Source organism: Grampus griseus (genome assembly GCF_964374135.1).
Source record: "Grampus griseus genome assembly, chromosome: 8".
Lineage (NCBI taxonomy): Eukaryota > Metazoa > Chordata > Mammalia > Artiodactyla > Delphinidae > Grampus > Grampus griseus.
Genome location: NC_139002.1, coordinates 20,612,110 through 20,635,010, shown reverse-complemented (window position 1 = coordinate 20,635,010; position 22,901 = coordinate 20,612,110). Strand labels below are relative to the sequence as shown.

The following is a 22,901-nucleotide window of genomic DNA, read 5'->3' as shown; positions in this document are numbered from 1 at the left end:
AGAACATAAATCCCTTGGTGTTTCACAGAAGTCTTCAAAAAGGCATTGTACTCCCCCAGATCAGACATGGAAGTTTGATCCAGATCTTATTTGGATCTGAAAGGTGAAGAAGACTCCAGTGGACATCTGGGAGGTACATAGGTCTCTCTGATCATGTCTTTCTTCTGTTTATAAACCTTTACTCCATCCTACTACACAGAGAGTAAAGCTCAAACATAAAGTTTAGCAGTATAAAAATAAGATTTTGACCCAAGGATACCTGAATTCTGCCTTGGCCCTGCCATCTATACGGTTCTTGAAGGAGAAGACAAAAAAGGATCAACAACATTTTATAATCTAGGTGTATATGCCTGGTAATCCAATGCAGAAAGTTCTGGAAATTGAGCATATGACTGAGGCTCAGAGCCTAGGCAGGGCCTCTTCCTTTCCCTAAGTCCAACTCATCACTGGACAGTGTCCAGAGACTCAAGGAAAGGAACTGTGTGGTGCACAAGTGAGGGGAAAAGGGATTAGGGTGCATCCTAGTGACCTTATCTTAGTTACATCTGGAAAGTTACTATTTCCAAATAAAGCCATATTCTGAGGTACTGGGGGTTGGGACTTCAACACATTTAACTTTGGAGGGGACACATTTCAATGCATAACAGGATGACTGAGGGTGAATTTGGTGAGCACCTTTACATAGAATTAGCTTTAATAAAAGAGTAAGAACTCTGCAAATGCAGTGACATATTTTACTAAAGCAAATAACTAAAGCAATTTCTCAGAAATTCTTTCTACCTTTTACCTTTTATTTTATTTTGATTCTTTAAACTGAATTGGGAACAAGGGAAGTGTTTGTGTAACCATTGATGGTTATAGTATTTATCTCTGATGCAGTCAATGCCTGGGAAACATTGTTTATAAGTGATCCTGGGTAAATAATTCACTTATCTGGGTCTGTGTTTTCTTATCTGTAAAGTGAGAGGACTGAACTAGATTTTGAGTTTCCATCTCAAAAATCTCTGGTTTATAATTATTTAAAGTTCATTACAGCCCAATGGGGGAAAGGAGAAAAATATTTGAAAACGTGTGAGGAAGTTTGCTACACATTAATAATTTAATGCACAACAAACAGCATATATAGCTGGAGACAGGAGACATCTGGGAGAAACCATCATGGGGCTTATATTTCCACCACGTCCATGATTTTATCCCTCCTTTCCAGTGCCTGGAACAGTGCCAGCCACAGTAGGTATTCAGTAATTAATGAAAGAATGAATGTAGGCGAGAAATACACTGGTGCGTACTAGGAACTATAAGTAGTTTGGCCACCGCTTATGAGTAGATGGCGAGGAAACAAGATTCTTTCACTCTGGAGGTGTCTACATTGGACAGAGAATAGCTAACGTGTGTGTGTTCATGGGTGCATGTGTTTATACTGCAGCAACCCAGAGTGATAAACGGCTCCATGCATGCATATGGATGATAAGGACAGCTCGAGAGTTTCCCTTTGTAAGAATCTTTACAAATAGTCCAAAGGTAGTATCATTTCTTAAAGCCACGTGGTCCCACACGTGCACTCAAATTTCTGCTCCCTTTAAGCTATAAGTAGGCTGGCCCTGGGACTCGTCGCAGAGTAAGCAACGACTGGAGATTTCTACAACCCAGGGCTTTCTAGAAGGGAGTGAGAGGGACCTCATTGAGCAGACGTAAAAATGAAGTACACTAAGACCCCACCCACCTTATTTGACCGCTCTAAGGCGGACCCAGCTCTCTGATCGCTTGCTCTCCCAAGAGATTGAGATAGCAAGAAACGCCTGTTACGGCCTCCAGGCCGGCAGAGGGAGCCCAGTCGCAGGGTGAAGCAGAGAGCACGTCTGCCGGGCGCCGTCCGCACTGCGCAGCCGCGGACGGGCCTTTCCCCACCCCCTTTCTCAGCCTGGCGGCGGGCCTAGGGCGGGAGGCGCTGGAGGGGACGCGGGCTTGCAAAACTATGAGCGCGGCGGCTTCGGGCCCTGGCCGGCGGGCGCGAGTGTCCCGCCTGGTCTCCTTCAGCGCGACCCATCGGCTCCACAGGTGGGGTGTGCCTACAGTACCAGTGGTGGGGGCAGCACCTTCGAGCTCCGGAGCTGGGTCCCGGGTGCGGGAGGGGTACGGGTGCCCGCTGATGAGAGGGCGGGGGGCGCGGTGCACTCCTGCGGCCACCAGGCTTCGTTGATGACGTCATAACACCCGCGACCGGCGTCTACCAGCCTTCTGGGGATCGATGTGACGTTGAAAGGTGTTGAACTCGCCCAGGTTACACAGTGCCAGGCACATCGTAAACACTCAGTACATGTTAGCTACCCATAGCTAATACAGTTACAGCAAGGCGAGTTTTGTCCACTTTATACCGAAGAGAAAATGAACCCAGATGTTCACTTTCCTGAGAGCAAGCAGCGCAGTTGGGATTTGAGCCCAGAGTACTCATACTGCTTCATCGCACTGAAGAGTTGATTTTGAGCAGGGTTTTGCCACTCATTAGCAAGCTCCACTCTCTGAGCATCTGTTTCCTCGTCTGCAAAATGAGGATAATTTCTACCTAACAGTATTCACCTATCCATTTATTCCTTGGACAGGTATTTGTTGTCAGGTCTTGTGCTAGGTAACGGGTGCAGCAGTGATCAAGACCTGTCACAGTTTTCTATCTGCAGTGTACAAACTGGCCAATTTTGTGGAGAGTACAGTGAGATAATTTTGTGCAAAAGCTTTGTGAACTGTAGTACTCTAAATGTAAGAAGTAGATGAGCAGGAGAAAGGAAAGTAATAAAGAGAGTCTCAAAAAAGAAAGGGGTTATGTAATAGGAAGCTCAAACATATGAGAGTGGTACGGCCTCATTGAAGATGCACAGTTGATTGGACAGGTATATGTATAAAAATCCATTAAGAAAACGGATTTCTGCCTGGAACAACGGCTGAGTATTGTACTTTTAAAATTTAACCTGCTTTGAATACCCCTGAATGGATTGAAGTTATCAGTAGGCAATAGTTGAGGGATAATGAAGCAAGGTTTTAAAGAGAAGATGTACTAGGTCATGTAATTATTTTTCAGGGGGAATGAGATTTTAAGCCACTTGAGGATAAGCGTCTTTTTCTTTTTTAATCACCATGTGCCCTTGCTTCATTCAGCCTGTGCCTAGTATGTAGTAGGTACTCAGTAAATGTTGAATTGAAAAATGGAAGGGCCTTGAGCAGATCAGTTGTTGAAGTCTTGCTGTGGAACAAGGATGTTGAATTTACTTAAGCTAATTTGTATGGTATAGTCCTCTAATTAGGGGGCATACACTGGTTCCTGACATAAAATTGAGTAATGAAATCAAATTGATTTATGACTCTCCATTTGATGAGCTAAAGAATAGTAAGTTGTGAAGTTTTTCAAAGGCTAGAGCAAACAATAAGCGTAGGGAACAGAGAAGGTATCTGAACATGTATCATGTTGACTTTTTTTTTTTTTTTTGGTCAGCAAATCTCTGAGTAATGAGGAAAACTTGAAACTGTTTGGGAAATGCAACAACCCAAATGGCCATGGGCACAATTATAAAGGTGAGAGAAAAACTGGTGAAATTTTAGCTCTTTCGGTAGTGATGAAAGAGTGTTCAGCATATACAGTCTAAATGAGTATAAGAAACCTTATGGACAGAACATGAATGCTTTGAGCCTTGAATGAGAAATTAAATGGAAGTTCAAAATGAAAAGATCTGTTGCCTTAGTTGGATGTATCTTAAGTTTTACTATGCAATTGTCTGCTGTTATAGATCAAAACAATGAATGGCTTAAATACTTTTTTCCTTGGCCTTAAGAGTACATGACGTTCTTTTGGCACCATGTTTCCTTCTAATTAGGTATTGCTGAGGTCAATGTTAAAATTAGATTGTATTCATTGAGTAAATAATGACTGACAAAGGGAGCATATTGGCTCAAGATACGCGGCATGGCAGGAAAATAGGTTGGGTCTAAAACTTTGACAGTAGTGTTCCAAGAAAGTAATTAATTTATGCAAGGACAAGGGACTTGATTATTTGAGATACAGATGATATCTCACAAAACAGCTATGTAAGCCATAGAGCATCACAGCATATGGTATGATGGAGTAAAAAGACCAGAAAAGATGTCAGAAGTTTGGGATTTCTAGTTTAGTTACTGCCTAACTTACTTGACCTATGATATCTCTCATTCTCCGTTTGCTCACTTATCACATAATACCTAATGGTGTCTGTATGGAGCTGAAAAAAATATGAAAAAATCATTAATTTGTAGAGCACTCTGATCATCAAGATTTTTCAGAAGTTTCATACAAGTACTTGTTAATTTACAGAGCATTACTATAAACTGTGTTTACATTCACATGAGTAAAGGAATAAGAATTTTAGGCCCAGTAGTAGTTTTGCTTGCTCAGAAAGGTACTTGGACCAGCTCAGTGTGTAGCTGAATTTCTTCCTGTATATTTTCTACTTTTACAGGCAGTGATCAAGCAGCATCTTGATCTTACCTAGTGGAGATTCCTTCCAAGTGCATCATAAACAGAATTTATACCCTTTTTGGCCTTGGCTAAGCACCTCTAAGTTCCTCTGCCTTGGTTGATAAAAAGATCTAAACTAAAAGATGTTCTGGGGGAAAATATAGCTTTGTGGGGTGAGATCTAATAATTTATGTTAGTAACTTGTGTTTGGATGTTACTCTGTTGAAAGTCATGTTTCTTTTTGGTATTTTGTTTTCTTCCCCATAGTTGTCGTGACAGTACATGGAGAGGTACGTGCTGAAAATGTGGTTTGTGCACATTGCTGGGCCCTCTTTCAGCCAACGTGATGGATTCTGTGCTGAAAAATTCTGTTCAAATCAGTATTGCTTCATTGTTGGTCTTTGTGTATGGTGAGCTGCTGCCATTTCAGGCCTTTCCTCTCCCAAAATGTCCTCTTTAATGTGCTGTATGTGGACAGATAGAAGAGCAGTACAGTGAAAAGGAAGCCTAGAGCACTTGGTGTTTCCATGCTGAGATGGATTGTCTCGGGGATGAAGGCCAATGTGGGGACAATTTCTGCACATTGTGCAGCTTAATAATTTACCAGAGGTTTACATATGAAGAGCATGTTATAGTAATATTCACCTTTGTTTACTTTTTAGATTGATCCTGTTACAGGAATGGTCATGAATTTGACTGACCTCAAAGAGTATATGGAGGTAATGGCATGTTGGATGCTTATTTTGTGCTGTCTTCTGAATATAATATTTGATGGCCCCCTTTTCACTTCCCCAACCAAGTATCATCAGAGGTCCTATGACCTGGCAAGTGGAATTGGGTGAGGGAGTGGGGTAGTAGTTGGAGGAACTTCTCTCAATGTTCTCCTAAAGGTGTTTGGATGACTTAATGGAAATTAGTCATGGTTGTCTTACAATGATAGGAATAAATGTAGCGTGCTCATCTTGTATTTTTTGTTGGTGTATCCTGATTTTCTCTGTTTAACAAATTCTGCCCTTCTTTCAAGACACGGCTTTCTTCTTGAAACTTTCTGCTGCTTCTGTGAATTTTCCTTACACCTTTGATCACAGATTTTAGTACTACCCTGTTTTATTCACTTTAGCTTTATTATAAACTCACTGGGGCAGTTCATCATAGGGATAACAAAAAAGAGGTTGTTCGGTAAAAGACTCACTGATTATATCATTACAGAATTCTTGGATTGTAAGAGACCTCAGAGGTTATCTAAGCCAACTTCTTCATTCCATAGGTTGAGATTGAGAGATGCTGAACAGTTAACCAACTGACTTGCCCTAGGTCATGTAGTTAGTCCTTTACAAAGTTGAGATTAGATTTTCTTCCATCCACCTTAGTTTTTAAAATGCCTTCATTTCACCTGTTTACTTTGCTTCAGCTTTGCTCCTTATTTTGTTCTAAAATTTGACATTTGTTTCATAAAAATGCTGTTATTAATAATCATTACTTCTTTCACGTTACTAATCTCCCATATATTCAATAAGTATGCCTGCTTTGCATCAGTCTTTGAGCTGAGTACTAGGAATCCAATGATGAATGAGACATAGCTGTTAGCCACAGAGTGCTCACATGACTTTTTAAACTTTCTTTTTTTTTTAATTAATTAATTTATTTATGGCTGTGTTGGGTCTTTGTTGCTGTGCGCAGGCTTTCTCTAGTTGCGTCGAGCGGGCGCTACTCTTTGTTGTGGTGTGAGAGCTTCTCACTGCGGTGGCTTCTCTTTGTTGCAGAGCACAGGCTCTGGGCGTGTGGGCTTCAGTAGTTGTGGCATGCGGGCTTTAGAGCACAGGCTCGGTAGCTGTTGTGCATGGGCTTAGTTGCTCCGCGGCATGTGGGATCTTCCCGGACCAGGGCTCGAACCCGTGTCCCCTGCTTTGGCAGGCGGATTCTTAACCACTGCGCCATCAGGGAAGCTCTCACGTGACTTTTTATAGCAGGTAAAGAATAGTAAGTGCTCAATAAGTGTTGCTTGAATAAATGAATAGGAGAATGAGTGAATGAACAAACAGTACTGTGCTCAAAGTACTGTAGGAAAGCTGTAAAGTCAGAGTGCTTACATTTACTGGTGACATAAAAAAAAATATATATATACACACACACACGCACACACAAATACAAGACAACAACTTGAGAAATATAAGAGGCACCCCAAGCAGGCATACAGTTAAATACTAAAGGAGAGGTTCTCTACACTTTTTCTCCATATTTGCATACCTGAGGGATACCACACACCACACACTTTAGTACTTTTACATGAGTAAAAGTGGCTGATCATGGCATACAGAGTCAAATTAGAAGGAGCCCTGTAGAAGAGGCTTCAATGGAAAAGTTGAGATCTGAACTGGAATTTTCAATTAAAACAAAGATTAAACAAAGGTTTATTTTCTTGATATCCATATGGATATCATTTGATTTATTTTAAAAGTTGTTTGGTTTAGAACTTACTTTTTTTAATATGATTCTGATTTTGTTCAGACAATGATTGCTATTGTTGTCATTAATGTACCTTTCTTGGAACCATACCATATGGAAACTTAGATTGTTTCACAAATGCTTTTTTTATTGAAATATAGTTGATGAGCAATATTATATAATTTACAGGTGTACAGTATAGTGACTGACAATTTTTAAAGGTTATACTCCATTCATAGTTATTATAAAATATTGGCTATATTCCCCATGTTGTACAATATATTCTTATAGCTTATTTTATACATAATAGTTTGTACCCCTTAATCCCCTACCCCTTTACTGCCCCTCCTCCCTTCCCTCTCCCCACTGGTAACAACTAGTTCTCTTCATCTGAGAGTCTGTTTCTTTCTTGTTATATTCACTAGTTTATTGTATTTTTTAGATTGCTTAGATGTTTTACAATAGCTAAAAGTAAAAATTTACAAAGAATAAGGCAATTACAATTCTTGCCATTGATAAAGAAAAACATTATGTTTAATATTCCTAATACAAGTATTAGGAAGCAATAGTCTTTACATGTTTTTATTTTTTCTTCTAAGAGCCCGAGAGCATTCTTAAATTACACCTTACAGCAGAAATTTAGAACTCCTTACATAATTTTAGTCTCAATCTGCTTTATAAATGTAGTACTCATTGAATGTTTGTCCTAATTAAATTGTGGCATTGTGCTGAAGGTGAGACTGTTAGGGAGAAGTATTTCTAGTAACATTTTGGACAAAATTCAAGAAGTATTAAACTAAATTCTGAATCACAATGGCTTGTTATGAGAAAGCTCCAGTGAATTCTCTATTTTTTGGTTTCTTACCTCTTTGCATTCAGTAATGAGGATATCCAGTCATTGTGGAGAGCTAGGCCTTACTTTATTTTACAACTTTAAACTTTCTGAGATTGTTTTATAAGACACCAAGTACTTGCAAGTATCGAGTTAGTGACTAAATGATAAGGTAAGGTTTAGAGGCAAAGGTAGGATACTTTGGAATATGAGTCATAAATGGAATTAGTGATGTTTTTCCTTTGTTTTGTCTATAGGAGGCAATTATGAAGCCCCTTGATCATAAGAATCTGGATCTGGATGTGCCGTATTTTGCAGATGTTGTAAGGTGAGTGACTATTTTACTTTATGTAAATAGTAAGAAAGAAGAATCGATTTTAACATTTTACTTGATTATTGTGTGATTTCTAAAGTTTTAGTGTAATATCTTTTAAAACTAGAATTTCTATTCTCTGTAAGTATTAAACATGAAGTTTTGTTTATTTGCCTTTTGATCTTCTTTCCTTTTCTTCTACAGCACGACAGAAAATGTAGCTGTATATATCTGGGAAAACCTCCAGAAATTTCTTCCTATAGGAGTTCTTTATAAAGTAAAAGTATATGAAACTGATAATAATATTGTAGTCTATAAAGGAGAATAACTCTTAGAAGTTAATACTATAGAATGATTTAATTTTTTTCCATATTTGAAGAAGATCTTTATCCCCTTGGACGATTAAGAAGTCATCACATAATTGTTGCATCTCCATATTGAGTTCTGGAGCACTTGATTTATTGGAATCATTGTGAATAAGACCTGTTTTAGACTCAAATCTATTTTAAAATCAAATTTGTAATGTATTCTGAGTATCATTTAAAGAGTCTTTCATCTATAGATTAAAATCATTTCAGCAAAATGTTTGGTGTAGAATTATATGAAAGCAAAAGAAATCTGTTTTTTCCATTATATCATTTGTAGTATTCATTTTTTTTCTTGGTATAATGTAAATGGCAAAAATGTTTATAAGACTTACAGTAGGTGAATCTTATAAAAAATAAAATACAGGTGATCACCAAGTCTAGAAACATAGACAACATTCTATTTCTTAGTAGATTGAGCTCCCTTGATCACTTCTAGAATATGCTAAAGGTGCAAGTTTATTCAGTGAAAATTAGTCACAATTTGAGGCAATGCATTGTAAATAGGTGTACAAGGACTGATGGGAATGTTGCTTTAATACACATTGTTCATTGCACATTTGCACAGCTTATTGAACTATGAACTGCTAGTGAGGAATAGCACATTGAACATAATCATGGAAGATCAGTAAACTGCTTATGTATATTTGTCTGTGTTTCCAGACCTTGTGGCTACATGAACAATTTAAACTCAGAAGGCTGAAGAATAATCACATGTATTAAACCCTGTTAAAATAATCAACATGAAAAGGATATATTACTCTGTAAAGGATCTCTTATATACAGTTTTTCCTAATTAATTCCATTTTGTTCTGATCACTAAATTTATCTGCTTAGTTGAACTATATTTTTCATCCCTGGTATCTTTTTCTGATGCCTAAATCCACAAGAACGTGTTTGCTTTCTTTGCAAAAAGAACTGTTCTCACTTGTGTTCTCATTTGTATTCTGGACTTCTTAAATATAGGGTTTCATTTTTCTCTCCACATAACAACTAGTACACAATGGACTCTTAGAATGTTGCTGCCTGAAAATAGTAAAAGGACATGTGTGGTGATTACTATACTAAAAAAATTTTCCAAGGAGTACACTTTTATTTTGGAGAGTTATTAACTACAGGAATTTTATGGTAAATTTTGACAATAATACAATGCCCACTTGATTAAATTTAAATGTGTTTTAGTTATCAACACAATTTTTATGTTACTTATTCATGTATATTTTGTATTGATTACTTGAAAGGCAGGATAGCGATAATTTGCTAAGGCACTTTATGTTTTAATTCCCACAGCTTCCATGCAAGGTATTATTCCCACTTTACAGATGAGAAAATTAAAATTGAACTGAGTTTAAGCTACTTGCCTAAGCTCACTCAGCAAATTAATAGCAAACTGAGTGTTTGATACTCAGTCTGACTCTCAAGCACACACTTTTTTTTTAAGGAATTCTAATAATTTACTTGGCTCTCGTCTAAAATTGTTAATAAATTCCCTTTGATACACCCCAGTAACACTTCCTATATCTCTTTTTCTCTCCTTTTCAATTTTCTGTAAACCCACATTGCTCTGGAGCCTCTTATTTACAAACCACACTCCAATACAGTTCCCCTTTTCTCAACTGGTTTGCATTTCTGTCCATGCCTCTTTGTCACTTATTTATTTATTTACTTTTTGGGCTGTATTGGGTCTTTGTTGCTGCGCGTGGTTTTCTCTAGTTGTGGCAAGCGGGGGCTACTCTTTGTTGCGGTGTGTGGGCTTCTCATTGTGGTGGCTTCTCTTGTTGAGGAGCACGGGCTCTAGGTGCGTGGGCTTCAGTAGTTGTGGCGTGAGGGTTCTAGAGCACAGGCTCAGCAGTTGTGGCTCACGGACTTAGTTGCTCCGCAGCATGTGGGATCTTCCCGACCAGGGCTCTAATCAGTGTCCCCTGTATTGGCAGGCGGATTCCCAGTCACTGCGCCAACAGGGAAGTCCCTGTCACTTATTTTTAAATTACCCTACATCAATTAGCTTTTCTCTTCTTCCCACCTCTTCCTAATCTTGAACTGTGCATCTCAAGAGTCCATCAGTCCATCCTGGTACAGTGACCTTTTCTCTGGAGGAAAAGATGGGGGACTCATTTTTTCTCTTTCCCCAGAAGAACAGCTATCCTGAAGTTGAAATGTATATTCTTCTTTTTTTTTTTTAAATAGATCATTATTGGAGTATAATTGCTTCACAATACTGTGTTAGTTTCTGTTGCACAAAAAAGCAAATCAGCCATATGCATACACATGTCGCCATATCCCCTCCCTCTTGAGCCTCCCTCCCACCCTCCCTATCCCACCCCTCTAGGTCATCGCAAAGCACTGAGCCGATCTCCCTGTGCTATGCAGCTGCTTCCCACCAGCCAACTATTTTACATTCGGTAGTGTATATAGGTCAATGCTACTCTCTCACTGCACCTCAGCTTCCCCCTCCCACCCCATGTCCTCAAGTCCATTCTCTATGTCTACCTCTTTATTCCTGCCCTGCAACTAGTTCATCAGTACCATTTCTTTTTGTTTTTTAGATTCCATATATATGCATTAGCATATGGTATTTGTTTTTCTCTTTCTGACTTACTTTACTCTGTATGACAGATTCTAGGTCCATCCACCTCACTACAGATAACTCAATTTTGTTTCTTTTTATGGCTGAGTAATATTCCATTGTATATATGTGCCACATCTTCTTTATCCATTCATCTCTCGATGGACATTTAGATTGGTTTCATGACCTGGCTATTGTAAATAGTGCTGCAGTGAACATTGTGGTACATGTGTCTTTTTCAATTATGGTTTTCTCAGGGTATATGCCCAGTAGTGGGATTGCTGGGTCATATGGTAGTTCTAATTTTAGTTTCTTAAGGAACCTCTGTACTGTTTTCCGTAGTAGTTGTATCTGCAACTCATTGTAGTTTTGATTTGCATCTCTCTAATAATTAGTGATGTTGAGCATCTTTTCACGTGCCTCTTGGCCATCTGCATGTCTTCCTTGGTGAAATGTCTATTTAGGTCTTCCACCCATTTTTTTTTTTTTTTTTTTAGGATTTTAAAAATATTTTATATAATGTTTTTATATACGTCTAGTTAATGTATAAACACAGCCTGAATAAGTACTTTACATTAAATTTAACATTTTCTTTAAATAGACAAAATTTTATATAATACAAAGCCATAAACCTTCTTAAAAAGCATTCAGGTATACAGAATTGTATTATGCATAATCCTTGGTTTATGACACACTCTTGCCACTGATCCATTCAGAACCTCTTTTCAGTCTGTTAGCTGGTTATATTTAATAAGATAATAAGCATCTATAAAGCCACAACCCAGTATAAAAACTGAGATCTTGACAACTGACATCTAGTCATATGTACTCCGTCCATCCTCCTTTTCCTTCAGCTAGAAGTAACCATCATTCAAAATCTGGGTTCATTATTCCTTTGATTTGCATATATGTATGTATATGTATACGTGTATACAATTTATAGGGAATATATATACACATATATATTCCTTAAAACTATATATCTTTATATAACATATTTTTTAACTTTTTCACTTTGTAAACAGAACATTGTACACTAATGTTCTAGACTTAATTACTTAAATATTTTATTTGATATTAATATTATTATTGTTATCATTATTATTATTTGGGCCACACGGCGCAGCATGTGGGATCTTAGTTCCCCAACCAGGGATTGAACCCATGCCCCTGCAGTGGAAGTGTAGAGTCTTAACCATTGGACTGCCAGGGAAGTCCCTATTTGATATTATTAAGCTATGGTTCATTCTTATTGTTGAGTGTAGCTTCCACCCATTTTTTAATTGGATTGTTTGATTTTTTGATTTTGAGCTCCATGAGCTGTTTGTACATTTTGGAGACTAATTCTTTGTCTCTTGTTTCATTTGCAAATATTTTCTCCCATTCTGAGGGTTGTCTTTTTGTCTTGTTTATGGTTTCCTTTGCTGTGCAAAAGCTTTTAAGTTCAATGAAGTTCCATTTGTTTATTTTTGTTTTTATTTCTGTTACTCCAGGAGGTGGGTCAAAAAACATCTTGCTGTGGTTTATGTCAGAGTGTTTTTCCTATGTTTTCCTCTTAAGAGTTTTATAGTGTCTGGACTTACATTTAAGTCTTTAATCCATTTGAAGTTTATTTTTGCGTATGGTGTTAGGGAGTGTTCTAATGTCATTCTCTTACATGTAGCTGTCCAGTTTTCCCAGCACCACTTATTTGAAGAGACTGTCTTTTCTCCCTTGTATGTTCTTGCCTCCTTTGTCATAAATTAGGTGCCCATATGTGCGTGGGTTTAGCTCTGGGCATTCTGTCCTGTACCATTGATCTATATTTCTGTTTTTGTGCCAGTACCATACTGTCTTGATTACTGTGGCCTTGTGGTATAGTTTGAAGTTGGGGAGCCTGATTCCTCCAACTCCGTTTTTCTTTCCTAATATTGCTTTGGCTATTCAGGGTCTTTTGTGTTTCCATAAGAATCATAAAATTTTTTGTGCTAATTCAATGAAAAATGCCATTGGTAGTTTGATAGGGATTGCATTGAATCTGTAGATTGCTTTGGGTAGTATAGTCTTTTTCACAATACTGATTCTTCCAGTCTAAGAGCATGGTATATTTCTCCGTCTGTTTATGTCATCTTTGATTTCTTTCATCAGTGTTTTATAGTTTTCTGAGTACAAGTCTTTCACCTCCTTACGCAGGTTTATTCCTTAGGCAGGTATTTTATTCTTTTTTTTGCAGTGGTAAATAGGAGTGTTTCCTTAATTTCTCTTTCTGATTTTTCATTGTTGGTGTATAGGAATGCCAGAGATTTCTGTGCATTAATTTTGTACCCTGCAACCGTACCATATTTATTGATTAGTTCTAGTAGTTTTCTGGTGGCATTTTTAGGATTTTCTATGTATAGTATCTTGTTATCAGCGAACAGTGACAGTTTTACTTCTTCTTTTCCAATTTGTATTCCTTTTATTTCTTTTTATTCTCTGATTGCTGTGGCTAGGACTTCCAAAACTATGTTGAATAAGAGTGGCGAGAGTGGGCATCCTTGTCTTCTTGCTGATCTTAGTGGAAATGCTTTCAGTTTTTCACCATTGAGTATGATGCCTGCTGTGGGTTTGTCATATATGGCTTTTATTATGTTGAGGTAGGTTCCCTCTATGCCCATTTCCTGGAGAGTTTTTATCATAAATGGGTGTTGAATTTGTCAAAAGCTTTTTCTGCATCTATTTAGATGATCACATGGTTTTTATTTCTTAATTTGTTAATGTGGTGTATCACATTGATTGATTTGCGTATATTGAAGAATCCTTGCATCCCTGGGATAAATCCCACTTGATCATGGTGTATGATCCTTTTAATGTGTTGTTGGATTCTGTTTGCTAGTATTTTGTTTAGGATTTTTGTATCTATGTTCATCAGTGATGTTGGTCTGTAATTTTCTTTTTTTGTGATATCTTTTTCTGGTTTTGGTATCAGGGTGACGATGGCTTCATAGAATGAATTTGGGAGCGTTTTTCCCTCTGCAATGTTTTGGAAGAGTTTGAAAAGGATCGGTGTTAACTCTTCTCTAAATGTTTGACAGAATTCACCTGTGAAGCCATCTGGTCCTGGACTTTTGTTTGTTGGAGGGTTTTAATTACGGTTTCATTTTCATTACTTGTGATAGGTCTGTTTATATTTTCTAATTCTTCCTGGTTCAGTCTTGGATAATTGTACCTTTCTAAGAATTTGTCCATTTTTTCGTGGTTGTCCATTTTATGGGCATATAGTTGTTTGTAGTAGTCTCTTATAATCCTTTGTATTTCTGTGGTGTCAGTTGTGATTTCTACTTTTTAAAATTATTATTAGTTTATTTATTTTTGGCTGCGTTGGGTCTTCTTTGCTGTGCATAGGCTTTCTCTAGTTGCGGAGAGCGGGGGCTACACTTTGTTGTGGTGCGCGGGCTCCTCATTGTGGTGACTCCTCTTTTTGTGGAGCATGGGCTCTAGGCTTGTGGGCATTAGTAGTTGTGGCATGCGGCCTCAGTAGTTGTGGCTTGTGAGCTCAGTAGTTGTGGCTCGCAGGCTCTAGAGCACAGGCTCAGTAGTTGTAGCGCGTGGGCTTAGTTGGTCCGCAGCACGTGGGATCTTCCTGGACCAGGGCTCGAGCCCATGTCCCCTGCATTGGCAGGCGGATTCTTAAGCACTGCGCTACCAGGTAAGTCCCGATATCTCCTTCTTCATTTCTAATTTTATTGATTTGTGTCCTCTCCCTTTTTTTCTTGATGAGTCTCACTAAGGGTTTTTCAATTTTGTTTATCTTCTCAAAGAAACAGCTTGTAGTTTTATTGATCTTTGCTATTGTTTTCTTCATTTCTATTTCATTTATTTCTTCTCTGATCTTTTTGATTTCTTTCCTTTTCCTGACTTAGGGTTTTCTTTGTTCTTCTTTCTGAGGTTGTTTCAAGTGTAGGGTTATATGGTTTATTTTTCCTGTTTCTTGAAGTGAGATTGTATTGCTATAAACTTCCCTCTTAAAACTGCTTTTGCTGCATCCCATAGGTTTTGGGTTGTCGTGTTTTCATTGTCATTTGTTTCTATGCACTTTTTGATTTCATCTTTGATTTCTTCAGTGATCTCTTGGTTATTTAGTAGTGCACTGTTTAGCCTCCATGTATTTGTGTTTTTTACAGGTTTTTTCCTGTAATCGATTTCCAGTCTCATAGCATTGTGGTCAGAAAAGATGCTTGATATGATTTCAATTTTCTTAAATTTTCTGAGGCTTGATTTGTGACCCAAGATGTGATCTATCCTGGAGAATGTTCCATGTGCACTTCAGAAGAAAGTGTATTCTGCCACTTTTGGGTGGAATGTTATATAAATATCAATTAAATCTATCTGGTCTATTGTGTCATTTAAAGGTTGTGTTTCCTTATTTATTTTCTGTTTGGATGATCTGTCCATTGGTGTAAGTGAGGTGTTAAATTCCCTTCTATTATTGTGTTACTGTTGATTTCTCCTTTCATGGTTGTAGCATTTGCCTTATGTATTGAGGTGCTTCTATGTTGGGTGCATAAACATTTTTAATTGTTATATCTTCTTCTTAGATTGATCCTTTGATCATTATGTTGTATCCCTCCTTATCTCTTGTAACAGTCTTTATTTTAAAATAAAAAGTCTATTTTATCTGATACGAGTATTGCTGCTCCAGCTTTCTTTTTATTTCCATTTGCATGGAATATCTTTTTCCATCCCTTCACTTTCAGTCTGTATGTGTCCCTGGGTCTGAAGTGGGTCTCTTGTAGACAGCATATATATGGGTCTTGTTTTTGTATCTGTTCAGCCAGTCTATGTCTTTTGGTTGGGACATTTAATCCATTTACATTCAAGGTTATTATCTATATGTATGTTCTTATTACCATTTTCTTAATTGTTCTGGGTTTGTTTTTGTGGGTCTTTTTCTCCTCTGTGTTACCTGCCCTGAGAAGTTTCTTTAGCATTTGTTGTAAAGCTGGTTTGGTGGTGCTGAATTCTCTTAGCTTTTGCTTGTCTGAAAAGCTTTTGAGTTTTCCATCAAATATGAATGAGATCCTTGCTGAGTAGAGTAATCTTGGTTGTAGGTTTTCTCTTTTATCACTTTAAGTATATCCTGCCACTCCCTTCTGGCCTGCAGAGTTTCTGCTGAAAAATCAGCTGATAACCTTATGGGGATTTCTTTGTATGTTATTTTTTGTTTTTCCCTTGCTGCTTTTAATACTTTTTCTTTGAATTTAATTTTTGTTAGTTTGATTATGTGTCTTGGTGTGTTTTTCCTAGGGTTTATCCTGTATGGGACTCTCTGAGCTTCCTGAACTTGGGTGACTATTTCCTTCCAGATGTTAGGGACATTTTTGACTATAATCTCTTCAAATATTTTCTCAGACCCTTTCTTTTTCTCTTCTTCTTCTGGGACCCCCTATAATTTGAATGTTGGTGCACTTAGTGTTGTCCCAGAGGTCTCTGAGATTGTCTTCAATTCTTTTTATTCTTTTTCCTTTATTCTGCTCCTGAGCGGTTATTTCCACCATTTTGTCTTCCAGCTCACTTATTCCTTCTTCTGCCTCAGTTATTCTGTTCTTGATTCCTTCTAGTGTATTTTTCATTTCAGTTATTGTGCTGTTCATCTCTGTTTCTTCTTTAGTTCTTCTAGATCTTTGTTAAACATTTCTTGAATTTTCTCAATCCGTGTCTCCATTCTATTTCCAAGATTCTGGATCATCTTTACTATCATTACTCTGAATTCTTTTTTCAGGTAGACTGCCTATTTCCTCTTCATTTATTTGGTCTTGTAGGTTTTTACCTTGTTCCTTCATCTGTGACATATTTTTATGCTGTCTCTTTTTTTTTTTTTTTTTTTTAATGAGTGGGACTGTGTTCCTGTCTTACTGGTTGTTTGGCCTGAGGCTTCCAACACTGGAGTTTGTAGGCTATTGAGTAGAGCTGGGTCTTGGTGCTGAGATGAGGAGCTCCATGAGACCTCAGTCTGATGAATATTTCCTGGGGTCTGAGGTTCTCTGTTAATCCAGTGGTTTGGACTCGGAGCTCCCGCTGCAGGAGCTTCGGCCCGACACGTGGCTCGTGAACCAAGATCCTGCAAGCAGCATGGGGCAGCAGGAAAAAAAAGCTAACAGTAACATAGGAAACTAACAGACACGTTAGAAAGAATATAAAAATAAAAATATAGATGAATCAGCAACTAGAAGGTACAACAGTACCACAATAGTAAAAAAAAAAAAGGAGGAGGGAAAAAAAGGGGTGGGGGAAGGACTTGGCTGTGGAGGGCAGGGCCTAAGCAAGGGTGAGGTTTGGGTGGTGGGTGGGGCCTATGCTTAGGACCCACAGGGCTGGAAAAGGCTGTGGGGGTGGGGCTTAGGCTTAATAGAACAGAAGGGGCCCAGGCGTGCCCCCCACCCCTGGCCTCAGAGGATGGGGGACCTCACCTGGGAGCCCAGCAGGCTTCCTGGGCTCAAGTGGGCACGGCAAATGCCCTCCTCTCCTCTCCTGCTCCTCCAGTCTAGGAGGGCCCCTCCTGCCTGCCTCTCTTTTTCTCCCCTAGGCTTCTTTCCTATGCCCCCAAGGACCCACATGACCTGGAGCGGGCTTTGGAGGGCAGGGGATTGGCCTGGGAGCTCAGCAGGGTACCTGGGCCCGAGCGGGCAGGGCAAACGCCCTCTGCTCCTCTCCTGCTCCTCCTGGAGGACCCCTCCCGCCTTCCTCTCCTGGTCTCCCCGGCCTCCCTCCTATGCCCCCAAGAACCCGTGTGGCATGGAGGGGTCAAGCACAGACTCTTAAAAAAAGGATAGTGTATACATTTCAAGATTTTTTTTTTTTTTTTTTGCGGTACACGGGCCTCTCACTGCTGCGGCCTCTCCCGTTGCGGAGCACAGGCTCCGGACGCGCAGGCTCAGCGGCCATGGCTCATGGGCCCAGCCGCCTCGCGGCATGTGGAATCTTCCCAGACCGGGGCACGAACCCGTGTCCCCTGCATTGGCAGGCGTACTTTCAACCACTGCGCCACCAGGGAAGCCCTCAAGATTTTTTAATACCACATTATGCAGATCTGATATCATATTAGAAAAACATCATTTTTTTAATAGTAACAGGGACACTCCAGGTGTTTGTTGTTCATGAGTTGCTTCAAGAGAACATTTTTTTTCCTACTTGCTCTCCTTAGGAAAGTGAGAATTCTGTTTGTGTACCTACTGTCTGTCTGTCTGTCTATTTAGTGAATGAGTGAGTGAGTAGATGAGTGAAGGACCAAAGATAGGATATAGATGATTTCTTCTAAGTCTCCCTAGAACCTGCTATCAGAGACTTTAGTAAGCTCTATTTTATTATTGCTTTACCTTTTGGTTTTTTCACTACTCCGATACCTTGTGGGCAAAATTATTCTAAGCAGAGTATCTGGTAAATAGTACTCAATAATTTTCACTGATTAAATAAATGAATGGCGTAATGGTAGAAACTGCTCAAATTTTACAGTGTCTTATACATAGTGGACATTTGGGAAATATTTTTAGAATTGAATAACATGAAAAATTTGAGGCTTGAGTTCTAGTCCAAGTGCCATTACTGCTCACTTGTGTCACTTTCATATCAGAGCCTTAGTTCTCCAAAATGAATGTTGGACAGATGTTTTCTGAAGTTGCTTCTGCCTGTTTTTAGATTTTGTATCTCGATGACTTTAAATACCAAATGAGTAAATATTAATTTAGAGAAGGGAAAAATTGTTATGGGGTGGTTAGGTTTGGAAAAGCTTAGTGTGGACAAGGTTAGTCCTGAATGGTGTTTAAAGTGATGGGACAGGGAGGGTGTTGGTTTAGAATTCAGGAGAAAAGGGGAGAAAATACTGAAAGGGTAAAATTTCATAAGTGAGATTACCAGGGTGGGAGTGTACAAAGTATATTTGGGATATAATGAGTAGATTAATCTTAATAGAATGGTGATGCTGTGTGAGAGAGCCATGGGAAGTTAGCTTGGAAATACAGGATGCAGACAGCCTAGAGAGCCTTAATTATTTGTTTGATTTTTATTCTTTAAGGGTGTTGATGAAAATAATCAATAAACAGTCTATAATAGGAATAGGAAAGAGGTTTATTTGAGCCAAACTGAGGACTATAGTCCAGAAGACAGTCTCTCAGATAACTCTGAGGAACTGCTCAAAGCACAGTTTTGTGTCTTGTCAGAACAGAGAATGTCAAACAAGTCGGGGATACATTCCTTCAACGTTTGAAAAAAACCAGATCAGCATGTACATAGCGAGTCAGTATGGCCTTGGCACCTGAGAAGGGAGTCTTATCAAAGGAGTACCAGCATTGGCGTCCCAGGAAGGGAGGCATTTAATCTTTATTTTTAATATGGCTGTTCTTTACACTTCTGGTCACCATGCCCTTTTCCTTTAATAATTAAAGCAGATGGACAGTGCAGGTTTGGTAAGCCACAAACAGTCTATTTTAGTTAGCAATAACATTTGAGTTAACTCATGTATAAGCCAGAATGACTTCCCCATACCTCAATATGTGAAATTTTTCTTTTTTTACCCAGGGGTAAGGAGCTGTTGAAGTTTTATTTGCTTGCTTTTTAAGGAAGATAGCCAGCTGCACAAAGGGAAGCAAAGAAACCAGTTGCGAAGTCATTACAGGAATCTAGACAGGAGGTGACGGTGTCATGCGTGTGGTGGCGGCAGTGAAGATAGAGTGATGGGAAGGGAAATGGAGCTGATGTCACGGGGCTCTTGCTGTGGTGTCAGGCATTTTGCTAATACTTTTTATGTTACATCACTTTATCCTTATAACCACTCTGCGGGGTGAGCATACTACTTACCTACTGCTGCATGACACATTATTCCAAACCTAGGGGCTTAAAACAGGATTTATTAAACATTTATTACATGAATGTTTACATTTATTACATATATTAAACATTTATTATTTCACATTTTTAATGTGCCAGAAATCTGGATGTGGCGTAGCTAGGACCTCTGGCTTAGAGTCGCTCACAAGGCTGCAGGCATCTCAAGGCTTGACTGGGAAGGATCAGCCTCCTTGCTCACTTGTGTGGTTGATAGCAGGATTCAGTTCCTCACTGGTTGTTGGAGTTAGGCCTCCATTCCTGCCTTCCTTTCTTGCCATGTAGGCCTTTTCATAGAGCAGCTTCCTTCATCAGAGTGAGCGAGGGAGAGTGCCAGTGAGAGTGAGAGGAGGGGGGCGAGGAGGGAGGGAGAAAAGTGGGGTGTGTGTGAGTGAGAACATGAGCGTTAGCAGGATGGAAGCCACAGCCTGGTAACCTAATCACTTTTCTGTTTGTTGTTCCTTAGAAGCAAGTCACCAGATCCGTCCCACACTCAAGGGGAGGGGATTAAACATATTCTAGTGTGTAAAGTGATATGGAGAATAGCAGGAGATGAGGCTGGAGAGGTAGGCAGGGAGTGTGTAGCATGCCCTTTTTGACCCCAGGGGAGTAAAGCACATTTCATTTTGCAAGAGTGAAAAAGATCTATGATAAGTGTCCGTTTTGTTTTTTAAACTGCAAACTTTTACATTCCTCCTGGAAATGGAATTATCTTAAAGACGGGAAACAGATTGTGCTCATTTTGCTTTTGTTATGTCTGGGATATTTCTAGCCTCCCTTGCACATAGAAAAATCATTGTTAGTTTCACGCAATTTAACTTTATAACAAGATTCTGTTGCAAGACAGACATTTTGGAAAATGCCCCAGAAAAACACTATCTCTGCATAGCTACTGAGAGAACTGCTATCACCATAAAAGAAAAGTAGGGGAAAGTGATTCTTGCACTGGAAGATTTTCAAAGCAGCAGTTATGCTTTCATCAGTTAGTTTGCTTCCTTCAAAATCCACCCACCCACTCCTACCAGTATTCTGTCACCATCTAGACAGAAGTATTAATCATTAAAAAAGAGAATTAGAATTCCTTTCCCTTTTCTTTCCTGGTTGTTGGCTAAAGAAGTGACATCTCAGGCATGTATTCTTAAAGATGCCCAAGAAACAAGTCATCGGTACTTAAGCCCAGGTTCACCCTCATACAACCAGTTTACTAGTCAATGAAAAATCCCAATTTAGTATGATAAGAAGTATGAACTAAGTTTAAAAACCCTTTTTTACTTTTCACAAATATCTTAATAAATGTGAGTGCTATGGCTGGGGACAACCTGAAGAAATAGAACTAGTGTTGGCCTTTACCTTTTAAAGTTTTTGTTTGCACAGATAGAACCGCATATGGGTGGTTGGGTGTCTTGTGGACATCTCAAACTTAACACTTCCAAAACTGAATTTCTGATTTCTCCTTCAGAATCTTCTTTTACTAGTTCCCTAAAAATACTCATGGGAATGAGTATGGACCACCATCCATTCATTTTTTTCAAGCCAGAAATCTGGAAGTTGTCCTTGATTCCCACTCCCCCTTTTCACTTCTTACCTCCAATCTATCAGAAAGTTCTACCTCTAAATAAACAATGATTTTTGCCTCTCTCTCTCCATTTCCAATGTCACCACGGCAGTCCGGATTGCCACCATTTGTTTGCCTGGATTTCTGACATGGTCTCTTAACTGGTGTCCTGCTCCACTTTGGTTCTCTTCCACACTGTCATCCCCCTCATCCCCCATCCTTGAGAGCTTCCTCTTGTTTTTAAAATACAATCCAAACTCCTGACATTGGCCTGCCAAGCCCCTTATGATCCAGTCACTGCCTACTTCCCCAGCCTTAAAATGATCACTGTGTTTTTGTCACATTGGCCTTTGCTCATCCTAATGAACACTCACTTCATTCGTGCCTCAGGATCTTTTTTTTTTTGTAAGCGAGAGAAAAACTTATTAATTGCAGCAAGTAGGGAGAACACCGGGGATCTTTCCCAAAGCAGTGTCTCTCAGGAGCTTTGTGTTTACTTCCCTTCTGCCTAGAATGTTGCCCCAACCATTGCCCCTGGCCCATTCCTCATTCCTTTCATAAAACCTAATTGTTCTTCAGATCCCACCCTAAATATCACCCTCTTGAAGGCTTCCTTGGTCACCCTGTATAGGTAGAAATCCTCTGTTATTTTCTATCATAATACCTATACAGTGCCCTTTCTTGCAGTTTTAAAATTACATATATGTTTCCTTTTGTCTTATTTATTTGCTTGTTAGTTTATTGTCTATACTCACCTCGAGGATGTCAACTTCATGAGGACCAGAGCCCTGTCTTATTCATTGTTTCCCCAGGACCTAGCCTAGTGCCTCCTACAGAGCAGGTGCTGAATAATTATTGCATGTATGAAAGTGCCCGAAAGTAAAGAACTGGTTGAAACTGGTTTGGTAAAAATTTTGAGATTTAACACCAAAACGTCTTTTTTTAATTGAAGTGTAGTTGATTTACAATGTTTAACACCAAACTTTAAAGTATACTTCAGATAGGTGTTATTTTTTACATGCTTCAGCTTAGAGAACAACCACTGCAATATGAAATAAAATCCCATCTTCCTCCAAACTTGTTCGTCTGGCTAACTTTATCTTCGTGGGGATTTTCCATTTCCATTTGTGGGTAAAATTTGTCTTAGTCCTCAACTACTAATTTAAGCACAGATAAGCTAGAATTCTGAATCACGGGTCTTTTAGTAAATTGCTGTCCTTATGACCACACCATCATTTGTTAGCAGCGCTCACTCAGGGGCTCACTAAGGTACTCCCTTTATGGCAGGACAGACAATGAAGATTGGTGGGTAGTTCCTGTCCCAGCTTGTGGAGAGTGGATTTACCCCAGGCAGAGAGGCCTCAGCTGGTCTTGCAAAGAATGCCTTTTATCATTCCATCTGTTTAGCCCCTAGGAGCAGGGTTCCTTGTAGAGTGTAGATCTAACAGATCGGTGGCAACACTGAGGCAATATGTGTTTTTCAGCAAACTAGGGCTCAATTTGTTGC

General features: G+C 39.1%; 1 protein-coding gene across 5 annotated transcripts; it reads left to right on the top strand.

Moving 5' to 3' along the window:
* Positions 1-1,921: 1,921 nt before the first annotated feature.
* Positions 1,922-19,822, top strand: PTS (6-pyruvoyltetrahydropterin synthase). Of its 5 annotated transcripts, none has more exons than XM_082659538.1 (6): positions 1,922-2,058; positions 3,485-3,564; positions 4,748-4,770; positions 5,143-5,199; positions 8,015-8,085; positions 19,534-19,822. In XM_082659538.1, exons 1-6 carry the CDS (start codon positions 1,976-1,978, stop codon positions 19,571-19,573), a joined length of 354 nt encoding a protein of 117 aa, XP_082515664.1. In that variant the 5' UTR covers positions 1,922-1,975; the 3' UTR covers positions 19,574-19,822. The 5 variants fall into 5 exon arrangements, with proteins under 5 accessions (XP_082515664.1, XP_082515663.1, XP_082515665.1 ...); XM_082659537.1 differs by lacking the exon at positions 19,534-19,822 and adding an exon at positions 8,275-9,365; XM_082659539.1 differs by lacking the exons at positions 4,748-4,770; positions 19,534-19,822 and adding an exon at positions 8,275-9,365.
* Positions 19,823-22,901: the final 3,079 nt, after the last annotated feature.

What these genes read in the sequence shown, in the direction of transcription:
- PTS (XM_082659537.1), top strand. Translation starts at nt 1,976, where the DNA reads ATGAGCGCGGCGGCTTCGGGCCCTGGCCGGCGGGCGCGAGTGTCCCGC. An exon ending in CCATGGGCACAATTATAAAG is followed by an intron (nt 3,565 to 4,747) that starts GTGAGAGAAAAA and finishes TCTTCCCCATAG; the next exon opens with TTGTCGTGACAGTACATGGA. An exon ending in TATTTTGCAGATGTTGTAAG is followed by an intron (nt 8,086 to 8,274) that starts GTGAGTGACTAT and finishes TTTCTTCTACAG; the next exon opens with CACGACAGAAAATGTAGCTG.